At 57.4% G+C, this 16,615-nt stretch overlaps 1 protein-coding gene across 2 annotated transcripts; it reads right to left on the minus strand.

The window, feature by feature from the left end:
• Positions 1-372: 372 nt before the first annotated feature.
• Positions 373-16,573, minus strand: FHOD1 (formin homology 2 domain containing 1). 2 transcript variants are annotated; one of them, XM_033069597.1, is made up of 22 exons: positions 16,360-16,573; positions 10,327-10,433; positions 10,130-10,194; positions 8,770-8,837; positions 8,571-8,676; positions 8,101-8,195; positions 7,574-7,685; positions 7,388-7,482; positions 7,156-7,299; positions 6,823-7,037; positions 6,566-6,670; positions 4,954-5,120; positions 3,813-4,702; positions 3,416-3,568; positions 3,092-3,274; positions 2,714-2,833; positions 2,400-2,561; positions 2,101-2,291; positions 1,836-2,028; positions 1,603-1,756; positions 1,341-1,517; positions 373-790 (listed from the first exon to the last, which is right to left on the minus strand). In XM_033069597.1, exons 1-22 carry the CDS (start codon positions 16,543-16,545, stop codon positions 708-710), a joined length of 3,771 nt encoding a protein of 1,256 aa, XP_032925488.1. In that variant the 5' UTR covers positions 16,546-16,573; the 3' UTR covers positions 373-707. The 2 variants fall into 2 exon arrangements, with proteins under 2 accessions (XP_032925488.1, XP_032925487.1); XM_033069596.1 differs by lacking the exon at positions 373-790 and having other exon boundaries at positions 797-1,517.
• Between the last annotated feature and the right edge of the window lie 42 nt (positions 16,574-16,615).

Consider the following 16,615-nt stretch of genomic DNA (forward strand, 5'->3'; position numbering starts at 1 on the left):
GGAACAACCACTCTGCCTCTGACCCAGGTCTGGGTCTAGCTAAACCCCCCAGGAGAGGTTTGTAAAGGAGACGTGAGGTGTGAGACAATTTTAGTGCTGTGGCCTTGCACTCGAGCTGCTTCTCCTGTCCTTGAGCATGCAGCCTTGAGCCTGGCAGCAGTCCTTGCTCCTTCTGGAAAAGTCCCTCAGCTGTCCCAGTGCAGAGAGAATCGTGCTGTCCCCAGAGGGACAATAGTGCCTACAAACCACAGGACTGGCTGAGTGCTTGCCTCAGGCAGCAGAGTTGGAGATGCAGGAGAAGGGATACTGGCTTGGGCAGGGAGGGAGTATCATATCATTCAGCCCCTCAGGTACAGGAACAAGAGACACTGGCAGCATATCAGATGATTTTATTGCCACAGTGGCCAGGGGCCAGACCCAGTTCCCAGAGGGGGTCTGAGTCCAGCCCCTTGACCCCTCTAATACTGTTGAGAAGATGAACCTCGAGCCTCCAAGCACAAGTGCTGAGCATCCTCCATCCAGGTTGCCAGCTCTGGGGTATCATTCCCATCCTGCTGCCTGCACCTCCAGGAGCTGGAGGCTGGCAGGGAAAAGTGAGGCGAGGCCAAAGGTGCAGAGAGTGCCTCTCCTGTAACCGCAGGGGCTGCCACCATGTCCTACCCTGGAGCTGCTGGCAGTGGGGAGCAGCAAGAGCCCCCTCAGCCCCCTCAAACCTCCATGCCAGGTGCCCGCCCCAGGCCCAGCGCCTGCACCATGTCATCGCTGAGCCCGCTCTTCAGCGTCCGCCGCACTGCGGGAAGAGGAGAGTGTGGCACTGGCAGCACAAGCAGCACTGGGTGCCAGAGTCGCCAGGCACTGGGGGCCTGCCCAGGCATGGCCAGGGTAATGGGTTCAGTGGCATGGACTCATCTCAGGGTACATCCTGTCTGGTGGGCTCAGCATGTCAGGTCGTGGGTTGCCCATGGGGAAGGAGTCAGACAAGGCATGGGAACAAGGACACAAGGGACAAGGCATGGGGACTGAGCCCAGAGACATGGAGATGGGACGAGGCATACAGACAGGGTACAGAGACAAGGAGATGGAACAGAAGACAGTGACAGGGACAGAGATGAGAGGGAATGTGGGGATTGGCCAGAGCCTGGGAAGAGAGATGGGGCAGGGTATGGCAACTGAGACACAGAGATGGGAAAGGATAAGGGGACAGGGACACAGAGATGGGAAAAAGCATCTGAGCAGGGACACAGACGTGAGACAGGGACACGGAGATGGGACAGAGTACAAGGGACAGAGTGTGGGAACTGAGATGGACCAGGGCACAAGGACACAAGGGTGGGACTTACAGGACTTCCTATTGACACGGGACCTCCTGCGCTCCTTGTTGGGGCAGGGTCGAGGGTTGGCATTGTGAGTCACCGATTTCACCAGCTGGTCCATGATTTCATCTGAAGCATCATCGGGTGAGCTGGGAACATCCTCCTGGGCTGGAGAGCTCTGGGTCGGAGTGCCATGCCCTGTTCCTGCATGGGGACAATGAAGTAGCTGGCACCAGCCATCCCCAGGCAGCTGGGCATGCCTTGAGGTCCTTTGCCATCCTGCTCCTACCTTGGCTGGCTCGGCTGCGGCGGGCAGGGGTATCTGTGGGGGACGTCAGCACAATCTTCATGCTCTCATGGCCTGCTTCCATCTGCTCCTTGGGGCTGCTGGACACCACGGCAAGCGGCAGAACTGCCTCGGCAATGCCGGAGAATTTCTCAGTCTGCAACGGGAGGAGAGGTTGGTGTTGGGGACACGGGGAGCATCAGCTCCTAGTGGCACCCAGCCGAGTGTCCCTGTACCTCGGTGATGAGCCGTCCCCGGGTTTTGCTGCGCTCGCGGTGGGCGGCGCGTTTCGTCAGCTGCTGCAGGACGCGCTCCCGGCAGGTGCGGTACTCCAGGGCGAACTCCCGCAGCAGTTTGCAGATGGACGTTACCTTCACCTCCCGCGCCGCGCTCGCTGGGTACCCCAGGTACAGCAGGAAGGAGTGAAACCTATGGGAACATCAGTCACAGAGGGCCACCAACAGGACTGCAGGGTTCTTGCTGTGCCCCCAAGCCACCAACCTGTTGAGGACACGCCTGTGCACCACCTTCAGGACGATGATGCGCTGGGTGCTATCCTTGAGGAACTCTGTCAGCTTGGTCTTCAGCACTGGCTTGGTCTCATGCTTGGCAATCACCTTCAGGTTGTGCCAAGAAGACCTGCACCTCCGCTCCAGCTGCACCAGGCTGTTGGCCAGCTCTTCAAAGTCAATCTGGAAGAGTGAGATGTCATTCCTTGGCCATGCTGCTGTAGCTGGGGAGCCAGCTGGGCATCAGGATGACACCCTCCCCTTGCCTGGGTGTCACCTGCCTTGTCTCACCTTGGCGGAGCGGGTGATGGAGGCAATTTCTGAGTAGAGGTCAGTGGTTTCTGGGAACTTCTCTACCACCATCTGGCAGAGATGGTAGAGCAGGGACTGCCGGTGTACTGTATCCTTCACTTCTGAGACCTTCTCCAGGTAGCCGAGCTCAAAGCCTCTGCTCTGAAACCCAATGGACTCAGCAGGGACTCTCCTCCCTACTCCAGCAGACCTACAGTCTGCAGATACACTGGGTCCCCACCAGCACCTCCCAGCTCCCCACAGACCCTTCTGGGTGCCCATACACCATGGCTGGTCCTCACCCTGCTCCTCACCTGGGAACCATTCAAGAAGTTGCCCGTGGCCAGCAGAGTGGCCAAGATGCACTTGAATGTGTGATTTCTGGCCAGCTGCTCCATGCCTAACTTCAGATCAAAGAGCGGCTCTGCGATCTCCTGGGTGAGGGGAGAAGCAGGTGAGATTCCTTGGCCACTCTCTTCCTTGGGAGCTTCAGCATTCACCCATGAGAACAATCATCCCCTGATCAACCCAAGCCCATGCTTGCCTTGGGGACCTGCAGCCCATCCCAGCCATGGGATGGCACCTTGCATGTTTGGATATGACTGGTCCTCACCAGAAACATGCTTGGCTCAGTGCTTAGCACTGCTGGGGTGTCAGTGGTGGGAGGGCAGATGGGGTACATAGCTCCATACCTGCTCCAGGCTCTCATAGTCTAGCTTGAAGGCCCAGAGCTGGAGCCTTGCCGTGAGGTCACTAATGGAAGACAGGGAGAGCAGGAACTGCTCTGCAGAGCCCAAAGGCACATCAGGATTGGCCAACTGGGCCTCCTGGATCTTCTGTTTTTCCTCCTCAGTTGGGACCATGGTTAGGATTTTCTGGAGCAGGGAAAGAGGGATATATCAGACTCTGTACATGGGATGTGTCACTCCAGGCATCATGACATGTATTTCTCTCATCCTGGGGAAATCACCTACTGAAGACTTCAGAGGAGCTGAAGCTGCTTCTCTTGTGCTCACCTCAATCCCTTCCTTACTGACTGCAAACTCATCAAAGTTGAGCACGGCTGTCTTGATTATATGGATGGGCGGCAGCACGGTGAGGCCAATGTTGATGGCGTTGCTCCTCTTTGGGTCCAACACCACCACCACCTTCTTGCCATCAGTGGCTTTCTGCAAAGAGGACAGGATGGATGGGGACAGCCAGGCAAAGAGCTTGCTTTCATGAACTTATGAACACAGGGAACCAAACACAGACCAGGCAGTGAGCCAAACCAAATCAGTGCACTGCCCATAATCACCCCACGGAGCCTCCAGGCTTCTGGTGCCCATCCCTGACATAGGGTAGGGGTGACACAGGAACCCATGGCCTTCCTCCCACCCCCAAGTCCCCTTAGCCAATGGGTGCCACCATTACCTTTGAGGTTGGTGCTTCCTTTGACCTTGACTCAAAGAGATGCTCCAGTTTGGCAGCATTGACCTCAACATTCTGCAGGGATGCCCAGAGTGTCCCCTGGCCAAACCTGCCAGGCCCCACAGTGTCATCCAGCTGCTTCAGCTCCTTCCAGAAGAGCTTCACTGTCCTCTTCTTCTTGGCCTGGGAAGGACCATCTGTTGTTGAGGGACCTGGCAGCCCTGGTGGGGGTGGGCAGCTGGGGACTGCAGGAGGTGGAGGTGGTGGGCAACCAGGGAGGGCAGGAGGTGGAGGTGGTGGTGGTGGGCAACCAGGGATGGCAGGAGGTGGAGGTGGTGGTGGTGGGCAACCAGGGAGGGCAGGAGGTGGAGGGGGAGCCATGAATGTTCCAGCACTCATTGCTTCAATGTCAGGAGGGACGAAAGAGCCGTTGGTCACTGGCCCTGTGTCCAGAATGTCAAAATCTTCTTCTTCCCCCAAATCAGTGAAGTCCAGGTCCTTGATCTTCAGCTGCACAGGGATGGTCTCCAGGCGCTCCCATGTCAGCTCTGTGTCCTTTTTGATGGGCATCATCCTGGTGTTCTCCAGCTTCTGCGTGTGGGTCTCGTCATCTATGCTGGACATGGCACGTACCAGCTTGGCATGGGCACTGGCTACTGGTCCATCTGAAGCCCTGGCACAGTGCCGGGCACTCTCCTGCTCCTGGCTGCTACTTCCCTTGGTGTCCATCTCCGCCTCACCCTGGATCTGGGGGGATAAAGGTCTTTCATGGAACGTCTTCTCCCTCCCTGACTCTGAGGAGCCCTTGGCAAAGAGCATGTCCAGCATAAACTTGGTGTCAGAGGAGATGGTGCTGCAGGAGTCAGTGATGTCAGGTCGAACCAAACGAGACCCTGCAGGGAGAGAGGGAGAAGCTGGGACAATCTGCTTGGAGGGGGCAGGTGGTGCTGGGCTCAATGTGGAGCTGGAGTCCTGCTTCGCAGTGGGATGTGCTCAGATGCCAGCATTTTGATCAAGGAGGCACCACCATCCCCTCCAAGGCTCTGTGTGTCACAGAGATGGGCATGGGATAGGGACGAGGGGCCACTAATCCCCACCCCAAGGACCCAGATGAGCTGGGAACTCACACCCTGGCAGCACCTACTTATGCTGGGTGGCTCCATCCCGGAATCAGAGGTGCCGTGGTCTCTTTCCCATGCAAGAGCAGTAGGATGCTCCAGTGTAGTGTCACTGAGGACATCGAGCCGTCCCTTGGCCATGGAAGAGATCTTCTCCTTCTGGGCTGCAGCCAGGTTCTCCAAAAAGCGAGCTCTGCAAGATGGGGTGGATGTTGGCTGGGAGCAAAGCAGGGATGGGGACAATAGGGACAACTGGCAAACCACACCATGCCACACTGCACAGTCAGTCCCACAGCACAGAAACCCCCTGCACTGGTCACACTCCACTGGGGACACCAAGGACTCAACCTCCTCTGAGCCCTGCAGAGAGAGGTGATGGCCCCACAGCTGTGCCAACAGGGTGCTGCTGTCACTGGTTGGTCCCAACAGATCTGGCACTCACTGCAACCCTCATCCAAAAGCTGCAAAACCCAGGAGGGCACCAAGGCAGAGACTTGAGGACATGCTCCTGCTCCTCATGCCCTGTGTGGCCAGAGCCTGGACACCTCCAGCTGGGTACCAGTCCAAGGAAGCGCATGCCTGGAGACACACGCATGCCTCTACTTACTCAAACTTCTTCAAAATAGGCTTGTCCCCATGCAAGGAGGGGGCATCCTCCCGCCTGAGGGAAAACAGGGGTTAGCCCCCACTGTGGCAGCCCCTGGGGCTCATGCATCCTGCACACACCCACCTGGCAGCCCTCCAGCATGGAACCCTTGCCCCATGGCCAGGAGAGCCCCTTCCTGCCCAGGCACCACATGGCATCGGGTGCTGGAGAGATGGGACATCATCTCCTGCTCCAGGTCAGGACACCTGGAGCAGGCTGTGCCACCCCCAGCAAGGACACCTCACCCAAAGCAGGGATCAGAGGGTGCCACATCCTGTGGGGTGATGGGAGAGTAGGTTGGGGTCCCACAGGTAGGACTTGAAGGGGAGAGGCAAGGGATGGGGGCAGCAAGTGCCTGCTCCCCCCAGAGCACCATAGGATAGGGCAAGGGAGAATTACTAGGACATTAAGCTGAAAGAGAGTAGGTTTAAATTGGATATTAGGAAGAAATTCTTCCCTGTGAGGGTATTGAGACACTAGCATGAGTTGCCCAGAGAAGCTGTGGATGCCCCATCCCTGTAAGACTAGGCTGGATGCTTCAAGCAACCTGGTCTTGTGGAGCCATTGGAACTAGGTGGTTTTTAAGGTCCCTTTCAACCCAAACTATTCCAGGATCCTATTATTCTATGATCATGCTGGGAGGGAGCACGCACATGCAGAGCCCAGGCACTTACCAGACAGGGGCAGTTTGGTGCAGCCTGCAAAAGGAAAGACAGAAAGAGTGGGCAGAGGAGAGGGCAAGCGTGGGCAGAGAGGAGAATGAGGAGGAACTGGAGCAGAGCTGTGTATGCCCGAAGGATGCCTTGGAGTCCCTGGCTGACCATTTGATACCTGCTGCCCCCTCATACATTCCTCCCAGCTCCAGTGCCCTCCCAGACTGTTTCTCCCCAGGGAAAGGCAGTGTGCCCTGGGATGGACACACTCATGCTCCTGGGAGCCCATCCTGCTGCTCTGAGGGACCTCCATGCACCCAGCCCCCCCTGGCTCCTTACTTGTAGACGCTGCGCTCTCCTGGGCCTGGGGGCTGCTCCTTCTCGGCTGGGGGGGAGGCCAGGGCCAGCCGCACGCTGGACGTGCTGTTGTAGATGCTGGTGGGTCTGGAAGAAGTTGACAGAGACTGAGAGCAGTCCCACAGGGATGCTCTACACCCTGGCACTAGCAATAGATCCAAGTGCTGCTTATGTGGCATCCCAGTGTCTTCACCATCCCAGGAGCACCCCCACCACAGACCACCTCCAGCTGCACTTACTCTGCTGGGTTGTTTGGTGCAGGGATAGGCAGGATGTTCTCAGCTGGGGGCTCCTTTGGGGTGCCAGGAGACCCCAGCAGTGGCTGGGCATCGGCACTGGCATCCTGGGAGCCGCCCTGGGATCGCCACCCACGCCGGCCCTCGTCTGTCCTCCTCCGCTCCTTGCGTCCCCCCAGGGGCGGCTCTTCCACATCATCCTCCAGCTTGAGAGCACTCTGTGGAGAGACCAGGGGCATGGCACCAGGCACAACAGCATCCCTGCCACCCCATGCACTCACCCTCCCTGCTGGAGGCAGGTGGCACATGGTCAGATCGTGCTGGAGCCCTGCTCACCTCGTAGAGTGTGAACTGCTGCTTCAAGTCGAGGTCGGTGCCCTTGCTGCCCAGGTACTGCTGCACCACCTGCTCCATGCCCTGCTGTTCCAGGCAGTCGGTCACGTCGTAGAAGGTGTCCTGGTCTGGGAGGGCTGCCAGTGTCTGGGCAGAATCAGAGGGATGCTGCTGGCACTGGGGGGACCCACACTGAGCCCCAGCAGCGTGGCACCACAAGGACACCTCCACAGACCTTGTTGATCAGTGTCATGGCGAACACCAGCAGCTCTGTGTCAGCCCCATTACGCTGCTCCAGGATGGCCATTAGGTTGGACCATGGACAGGCACCTGGGAAAAGAGGCATGAACAGGTGACATGCAGGCCAGGAGGGGACAGTGTCTCCCAGCAGGGCTCTCGCAGGAGGCTGGAGCTGTATCACCTTTCGCCTGGTCCACGGCATTGACGGCACGGATGAGCAGCAAGGCGTTGGGCTCTGTGTACTCCACAAACACCAGGAGCAGCTTCAGTGCTGTCTTCACCACCAGGCGAAACTGGGACAAGGGATGGCAGCTGGGACAGCAGCAGTGACAAGGCCTGCCAGCATGCTGCTGGGGCACTGTGGGGTGGCTGTGCCCATGCCCCAGGACTGGAAGATTTGCTGTGGGGCCAGGGACTTGCAGCTGTGAGGCTGATGCCCAAGAAGCACTGGGAAGGGACCTGGAGCAGGAGTGTCTTACTCAAGCTCTGTGCCTGGGAATGTAGTCACATCAGGATGGGGAGGTCTGCAGATCCTGGGTCTGCAGATGGCTGGGAGCAGGACCCAACACAAGCAAAGGTACCAAAGTACCAAGCCCAGAGCCAAAGAGTAAAGTACATCCTCTGAGGGATGGTGCAAGGGACAGCCACAAGCAGGGAAGGGGGTGCAGTGGAGGGCACAGGCAGCCCCCAAGAGCAACAGGCACTCACTGGGCTTCCTGACAGTGTGTACAGCCACTGGACGGTCTCATTGTGGTTGATGACACCCTGCATCCCATCCATGAAAAGCATGATCTGGCTCAAGGCTGTAAGGCAGAGAGTGGGCAGGCTGATGGTGCAGCAGGCAGGGGTTGGGAATTCCCATCCCTGCACAGCCTCACCACAGCAAGGGCAATGTCTGGCTGCTGGGAAGGCAGAGTAGCCCTGGCAGACTTTCTGGCTCGCCTGCCCTTAATCCCAATCTTCCTCCCTGGGGATAAGCATAGAATCCTGGAATGCTTTGGGTTGGAAAGGACCTTAAAGACACATTCCAACTCCCCTGCCACAGGCAGGGACAGCTTCCATCAGACCAAGTTGCATCAAAGACCCATCCAACCTGGCCTTGAACACTTCCAGGGATGGGGCATCCACAGCTTCTTTAGGCAACTTGCTCCAGAGGTGCCCTGTGCCCAAATACCAACCCCGGAGGATGTAATTCTGGTAGTTCTGGTCAGCCTCTGCCCCCACTTTGATCAGGCATGTCAACCCCTCCAGGTTCACAAACTCTGGCACCAGGTCCTTGTCCTCCTGTGGGGAGAAGGCCAAGTGTTACCTTAGTGTGGGGTGGGCAGCCAGCCCTGGGGGAGCCCCTGCCCCCCCACCACACCAGCATCACCCCACCTGGAAGAGCTGCTTCAGGGAGAAGAGGGATCTCCGCAGCTCCGGGCCCTGTGAGTTGTACAGCTTCTCTGGGAGGAAAGGAGAGATGTGGTGTGAGTGTTTCACTGCGGAACAGGGGCTTCTTGGGAAAGCCCCACATCCTGACTTACCCTGATCCTGATCCCTGTGCCATCACCCCAGCATTGCCCCGGATGTGGGACACACTGGCTGGAAGCAGCTGCTGATCCACAACTACACATCTCAGCCCTCCCACTTTCCTATTTCCGTTTTTTACCCTCTTTTTCTGACCAGCAGTGACACAAATATCCCCTCTGGTTTCCTGTGCAGAACCTAAACAGGAACATAGGCAGGAGGTTGAGCTACTTTTAGCCATCCCTCCCTGGGCACAGCCATGCCGTGGTTTCAGAGTTCCCAGCAGCCCCAGGGCTTGGGAAAAACCACAGGATAGAGATAGGAAGGCCAGTAGTGTGACATGGGTTTTTCGGGGACAGGACTGTCACTGTGCTTATGGGGGTGGTGCCTGCAGGCAGGAGCCAGCAGGGGCATTGGGGAGCTGGAAGGCCCCAAGAAGACACCAAAGCCATTGGGAGCCAGCACTTCCCACATGCAAAAAGTGAGTTAGCCACACATCCCAACTTATTTGGGTCAGGCTTAGAGCTGTAACAAGCCGAAAACAAGATGTCCAAGTAGTCCTCCAGACATGCCCTGTAAAACACAGTGTCCCAGCAACCTCCTCCACTCGCTTATCAGCTTGTCAGAGAGTTGAGAGGGAAGGCAGAGCTGCTGGGAGGAAAAGCAGAAGAGCTCAGGGTTCAGACAGAGCCTGGGAACTGCTGGCAAAAAGCATGACCATGACCCTGACCCTGGGCTTCCTGCCCCTTCCTGCGTGGTTCAGCTGCAGCCCTGCAACAGCCAGCTGATGCCCATCTGGCATCACTCTGCTCAGTGCTTGTTTTCCCCCCGCCAAAGACAAAAAAAAGGCTTGAGACTCCTGAATATTTTGCAGGACCTCAGAGCAGGCTGCCTGAACCATGGCAGCACTTTCTGCTGCGCAAGAGCCTTTTGTTTATGTCTTCACAGCTATATTTAGAGCTCGCATGAATGACCCAGAATAACTGCAGTGGGTGGTGGGCTCCCAGCCCAAGAGGCCAAAGTCCTGATCTCTGAGGATGGAGGGGATTAACCCAGCGGGTGCGCCATGAGGATCATGTCCCCTGATCTCTGGGAGTGGTTATGGGGTGGAAGCAGCCCTCTCCATCACAAAAACCTTGGCCAAAACTCACTGCAGAGGCCAAACCTCCACCAACCAGGGCAGTGGAGCTGCTGGATCAGCCTGGAGGAGGGAGCAGCCCTGACTCACCGATGATGGCGTGGACTCGGACGGAAAGCTGCGTGCGCAGGATCAGGGTTGGCCGTCTCCCCTTCCTAAGGTGGAGGAAATTGCAGTGTGAGTGCCTGCAGTGGGATCACCACAGCCCCTGGCTCCTTGCCCACGGTGTTCACACACGTGTGGGGTCCCTGTGTCCCCACAGGACTCAGGTCTCCCATGTGCCTCACCTGACCTCCTCATAGAAACCCTCCAGATCATCCTTCTGTTCCAGCAGGGACAAGTCGAGGTCCAAGTAGTGTCCAGAGGGTGAGATCTGCAGCGTGCAGTCCTCCAGCTGGGGATCAGACAGCCAGGCTGAGCAGCCATGCCCACCACAGCCCTACTGGCTCCCAGAGCATTCCCAGGTCACCCTCCTGCCCACACCAAACTCAGCTGGCAGACCCATCCTGGAGTGGGGTGGCACGTCCCACCTGTCCCCAGTCACTGGCTCTGCAGGGAGATGGCCCAACACCTTCTGCCTCAGCCTGGTGCTGATGTGCAGAAACAACCCCAGGCTGGAAAAGGCTGAGTGAGGGCAGTCCGGCCACCATGGAGCTCCTTGGCAATCCCTGGGTGGGAGCCATGGCAACAGGTTGATTGGCTCCCTGGGGCTCCCCTTAGCAGGGGTGTGACTGGGGCAGGTTCTCTTAGAGGGCTGGCAAATTGCCCCTGCCTGCAGGGACTGGGTCTGAGGGAACTGTCAGACACCCAGCCCAGCCAGGGACACCCCAAAGCAGGGCACACCCTCTGACTCAGCCCAGAGCCACCTGGCCTCTTCCATCAGGATGTGGATAAGCACAGCCCTGAGACAAGGCTGGGGCGAGGGGCGTCTGCCCAGGAAGTCCATGCACAACAACCATGGTGCACAGCCAGTGGGCACGGCACCCACAAAGTCCATGAGGCACCCTGGAGCCAGCAGCACCCCACAGCACCCAGGCAGCTCTTCTGGGTCTGGTAATTCGCCCTCGAGGCACGAGGGAGGGCAATGACAGCACCCTCCCTCCCCTGCACATCTGGATCTGCTCCTAAAGCATTGCAACTCCCCTGCCCCACCCTCTCCCTGCTTACCCCACCTCCAAGGAACAGATCTGCATGGCAGGAACTGAGGACTGGGGGTAAAACTCCATTATTAAAGCTGCTCGTGGTGCAAAGAAGAGCAAGCAGTGCAAGCAGCAATAGGGGGGAGAAGTGGGGGTCCACCAGCCACCTAAAACCCCACCTCAATTTCAACCCCAAAAAGCTCCATGCACAGTCCTGTGGCTGAGGAGATCAAATGAGAACAGTCACAGCTTCTCTGCCTTTCCCATCAGTGCCTTTCCCCATTGGAGATCTCACAGCAGATCTGGGTATGGCTCCTGCGTCTCACTGGGATTCCTTTCCACGACATTCCCATCTCCTTGCATCCCAGCACTGTGCACGAGCTCACACACATGAATTCACTGAGAGTGTGCCGTTAATACGTCACACCGAGGGTAAACTACATGCCACATGCATTGAAGTAATTAGTACTGACCACGCCTTACGGGCAATTTGGCGGGGCACTTTGTTGGCTTGGATGTTGATGTGTCCCACTCCACCTCCCGTGGTCACTGGCCACACCAGCCAGCCATGGCAATGTGCAGCAAACAGTCCTGAGTCCCTAACACTGAGCCCACACTGGGTTTGCTCACTGGGGAATGCTTCAATTCCTCCACTGGGACAGGCTGTCCTGCGACCCTGCATCTACCGGGACATCCCTGCATCCACCCAGCCAATCCTGCATACTCCTGGGCATTCTCCCAGAAATCTCTGTATCCTCCTGGCCATCCCTGCATCCCCTCAGGTATCTCTGCATCCATCCAGGCACTCAAAGACAGCAAAGAGCAAATCACACCCAGTACAAAAGCCTTGCCTTCTCTGGGCTGCCACAGCCCCACCAAGCCAGAGTTAACATCCCCAGCTCCTTTGGGGCTGGTGACATGTCCCAGCTGGTGGGGGGAGGCCAAGCCCCTGGGACTTGACCCCGTGTATTTCCTGTGTGAGCTTGGCAACGTTTCCCACTAGGGATGCTCCAAGCACTGGCTCTGGTTTGTCTGTGGCCTCCCTGGGGATGGAGAGGTTGTCCCAGGCTCCTGCTGCCCTGCCAAGAATCCTGGGCAGCACTTCCACACCAGGGAGTAGCAACTGCCCCAGGGCCAGGGGTTATTCAGACAAGGGGTTTATACCCTGTAGGATCAAGCTGGGATCTCTGTGTCATCCTGCTGGGGGCAGCAATTTGGGGTCACAGGTTACTGACAGCTCCCAGTGCAGAGTGACTCTGATTCATCTGTCTCCTGCCTGGTAAATGAGCCAGACTTTGAGGGCAATGAGGACTTGAGGGCAAAGCAGAGCTGGGAGAGAAGAATGTCCCACGCTCACACATCCAGCCCACAGCTCCTGGGAGTCCCAGCCACCCTGCAGCAGGATGGATTTCCTTCACCCATTCACAGGGAGGTTCTGGGGTCTTGCTGAGGACACAGTGCTGGTGCCAGCCCTGATGTGGAACAACGACCCATGACCTGGAAAAGGTTTCTGTCTGTGCTGAATGCCCCATCCCTGGAAGTTCAAGTCCAGGTTGGGTGGGTTTTAGAACAAGAGGTATAATAGAAGGTGCTCCTGCCCATGGCAGCAGGGTGGAACAAGATAATCCCTTTAAGGTCCCTTCAAACCCAAATCATTCCAGGATTCAATGGAGGTGAGATGGGAACCTCCCCACCTCCAGTATGGAGACTTTGTCCCTGCACAGATGAACTTACACCACTCACCACAGCATCACATTTTCCTGCTAACCCTGTTACAGCATCCCCACATGGGAGGATGCTCAAGGCCAGGCAGTGAATATCCTCTTTATCTGCCAACAAAGGAAACACTTTTACCCCCTTTTTAACACTTTCTTTTTGCAGTAACCACAATTACCCAACATCGCTGCAGCTCTTCTAGAAAGGAAAAATATATTATTTAAATATAGTAAGCAGCAGTTAAACACTGATAGGTCAAAAAGCCCTGGCATCACCAGCTGCTGGCCGTCCTCCCAAAACACACAGGGGCTGATGGTTTATAGAGTTATGCCAGTCACAAGATTGACCCCAGCCCCAACCTCAGACAAGCACATTCACCTCAATTTAGCTGGAGGGCTAAGAAGGGTGTCCACTGCCAGGGAGCCCAGGTGCTTGTCCATTCCTGCCTGATGGATGGCAGCAAGTGTATGAGAACACTGCCACTGCCTTATCATGGGGGCAATAACACCCAAGCCAGGAGGGATCTCTGGAGGTCACCCAGAGTCGGCCCAGAAGAGCAAACTTGCTTCCCTCCCAAAGCTCCTCCAGCTGGGCTCATTGCTCATTAACAGATCTCTTGTTGCTCATAACAGACCTGTAGCAGTGGGGAGGACCCCAGTCCTGGGCAGCAGTTGGTGTCCTGGAAAAGCCATGGCATGAAAACCATGGTGTCCTGAAAACCATGGCTGCAGCTCCTTCCCAGGATCCATGCAATGATGACATTGGGAGCTGGGGAGTGCTGGGGGCTGCTGAGCACCAACACTCAGTGCCACTGACAACCCCTCCTCACTGCTTTTGTGCCTTCCAGAGGTTAAGTGGGGCAAAGACCCTCACCAAAGCCCTCCTCAAGCCTGTTGGGAAACAGAGGGTAGCAGGACTGTGGGATGGGGATTGCACACTTCTCACACAGAGATTGCCCCACCAGCACGTCTGTTGAGCACAAGAGCTCTCAGTAAGTTTATAGCACTGAGGCCAGCGAGCTGTTTGCTCTTCTCAGATTTCCGGGAGAGGAAGGAGAATGTAAAACTCTAGCCTGATGGGTTTTGCAATTGTTTGGAAAAATCCCCAGATTCAGAGGTGAGATAGTGCTCAAGGGAGACAAGGGAGCGAAGAGGCCTTTGGGGACTTTAAGGACAGCCAAAAAAACTTGCCCTGTCAAAACCTGCCTGCAGAAGTTCAGAAAACCCAGTCCACACCCTGCCCAAGCATCACCCAAGGGTACTAGAAAAATGCTGGAAAGCTGGAGAAGATAGTATCAGCCTGGAGGCAAACAATGCAGCAGCAAACAAAGCAGGAAGGTATTTCCAAGCACAAACACACTTCCCGAAGAGCATGAAAAAGTAATCAGTGACAGGTCATGTTCAGGGAGAGGAAGCACCAAGGGTGTCATGGGGCAGGACAGGCTATACAAGGCAGTGATGCTTGCACGAAAAACCCTTTGCTCATTATTGCTAAGCTGTTCCCAGCACAGGGAGCTGCTTAGCTGGGCCTAGCAAGGGTAGGATTCAGCTGCTTTCCCATGGCAGCTCATCCCCTGAGTGCCTGTGGCTCAATCTTCCTCCAATGATGAGAGTATCCCAGCCCAGTTCCCTCCTGGCTGCTGCATCCTCTTCCAGTGCTCTGCAGGTCCAGGCACGCTGCCCAGCAGGACAAACCTGGCACCAGGCATCCCCTGCTGAATTTATTTTACAGCCAGTTCCTTGGGAAAAATCCGACTGTTCATTTACTAATTTTAGGGCGGTGACTAATGGAGCTGAGAGGTACCTGGCACAAAAAGCACCAGGGGAGGCTTTGGCTGGTCATGCCAGGGGAACGACATCTTCATGGTCCAAGGGTGTCAGCTCTGGATTTCGACTGAACTGGGTGGTTTGGGAGACTGACCTCACTCCACAGGCTGTAGACCCTGGTGCAGGAGGCCCCCAATGAGCACATTTGCTCATGCAAATCCCAGCTTGTCAGATGGGACAACCCTGCTGCCTCAGACAGTGCAGTGTGCTAAAGGCAGCATGGTTTATAGCCTATATAATCCAGAAATCTGGTTTATAGATCCAGGACAGGATCCAGGCTGTTCGACTGTCATTTCACCACGGGTCATGGGATGATACAGAGAAACTACAGGAAAAAATTATCCAGAGCTTGGCTTAGGCAGAGAACAGAGCCTGAAATCCCAGGGTCAACACCCTTCTGCTGGGCACAGGACCTCCTTGCTAGGCTCCTGCCCTCGGGAACGCAGTGTCCAGTCTCCCCTCCCCCCCGCCACTGCCCCGTGCCACCATGGCAGCACTCCGGGCTGGCGATCCCGTTACAGCCAGCTCCTGCCCAGGGAGCACAGCACACGCCTGAAATTTGAGTTTGCTTCATTCGTCATGTCTCCAGGCTGTTTGTTCCCAAATAAACTCCCTTTAGTCACCGCCTAAAAATCCCATGACAGCGACATGAGACGCTGCTTCTTTGCTCCAAGAAAAATGAAAAGGGGAATAAACGGGAGGGGACTTTTTTGGTGCAGGCAAAGGTCTCAAAGTGATCCCCTCTCCCCTGGAACGCCAGCAAACTCAGTGCCAGGCACACCGAGCTGATTTCCCCCTTCTTGCTGCCCCATCTCTCCACTCCGGCTCTGACTCCAAAATCCGGGAGTTCCTGCCTCTCTTCCCTGCACTCCTGTAGTGCTGCAAGACGGAGATGCTCAGCTATTGCCAAGCTCTGCAGGGTCCCGCGTTCCTAAGCAAGAAAACAAGCCTGTCCCCATCCTGAGAAGGATGCTCCGAGACATCACACCCACAGGGGACACGCAGGGAGGGACGCTGCTCCCCCTGTCTCCTCCACTTCCCAGCCCGAGCCAGACTTGAGGACACAAACAAGACGCGGTGCCTCGCTCCGCATTCGGCCTCCTGCCTTCCTCCCAGCTGAAGGAAATTGCTCAGCATGAATTTCCGTACTGCTGTCTGGTCACAAAGCTGCTGCCGGACCGGTGAGATCAGGGGCTGGTGAGGGGCTGGTGGCCTCTGCCTCCCCCATCACCTCCCCAAGTTCCACGTGCCCAGCAAGCCGCAGCACTGGAAGGGCCCCAGGTGCAGCCGGTGTGCTCCGCTCCTGGTTGGCGGCGTGGAAGTGCGGGGCCGGTGGGGAACACGCTGCCTTGCTCAGCCCCGACCACACGAGGATGGACGCCTGCCGTCATCCTGCTTCCCCTGTCGGGGTTCCTGCCTGCTCTGAGCAGCACATCCTCTTCCTCCCGCCGACTCATTCGGGGCCGGCCGAGGCTGGCATCTCCCGCGGGGGCTCACAAATCCCGCCGTGACTCACACCGGGAGCGCTGCCCGGGAAACCCCGGCCGATCCCTCGCCCCTCGGACCCCCCTAGCAATCCCCAGGCGTCCCCTCACGGTGCCAGCACGGTGCTTTCCCCGCCGGCCCCGTCCCTGCTCACCGGCAGCGGGCACCCGACCAGGCGGTGCAGCGCGGGCAGCTGCGCTCCCAGGGCCAGCGCCTCCTCCACGGCGTGAACCGGGGCTCGTCGGGGCTCCGGGAAGCTGCCGAAGGCGAAGGGATCCGCGTCCTCCAGGTACTGCACCCGGCATTGCACCGTCGCCTCAGCCGCCTCCACCACGGCCATGGCCCCGCCGCCGCCGCCGCGGCCCCGAGCGACACTCGCGGCGGACGCGGCCCGGCCCGGCCCGGCCCGG

The sequence above is a fragment of the Catharus ustulatus genome, chromosome 11 (genome assembly GCF_009819885.2).
Source record: "Catharus ustulatus isolate bCatUst1 chromosome 11, bCatUst1.pri.v2, whole genome shotgun sequence".
In the NCBI taxonomy this organism is placed as follows: domain Eukaryota; kingdom Metazoa; phylum Chordata; class Aves; order Passeriformes; family Turdidae; genus Catharus; species Catharus ustulatus.

Excerpts from the sequence above, each read along its gene's own strand:
- FHOD1 (XM_033069596.1), bottom strand. The coding sequence starts at position 16,545 with ATGGCCGTGGTGGAGGCGGCTGAGGCGACGGTGCAATGCCGGGTGCAG. Across the intron at positions 7,300-7,387 it reads CCATGACACTGATCAACAAG|ACACTGGCAGCCCTCCCAGA; the intron begins GTCTGTGGAGGT and ends GATTCTGCCCAG. Across the intron at positions 2,562-2,713 it reads ACTTCTTGAATGGTTCCCAG|AGCAGAGGCTTTGAGCTCGG; the intron begins GTGAGGAGCAGG and ends ATTGGGTTTCAG.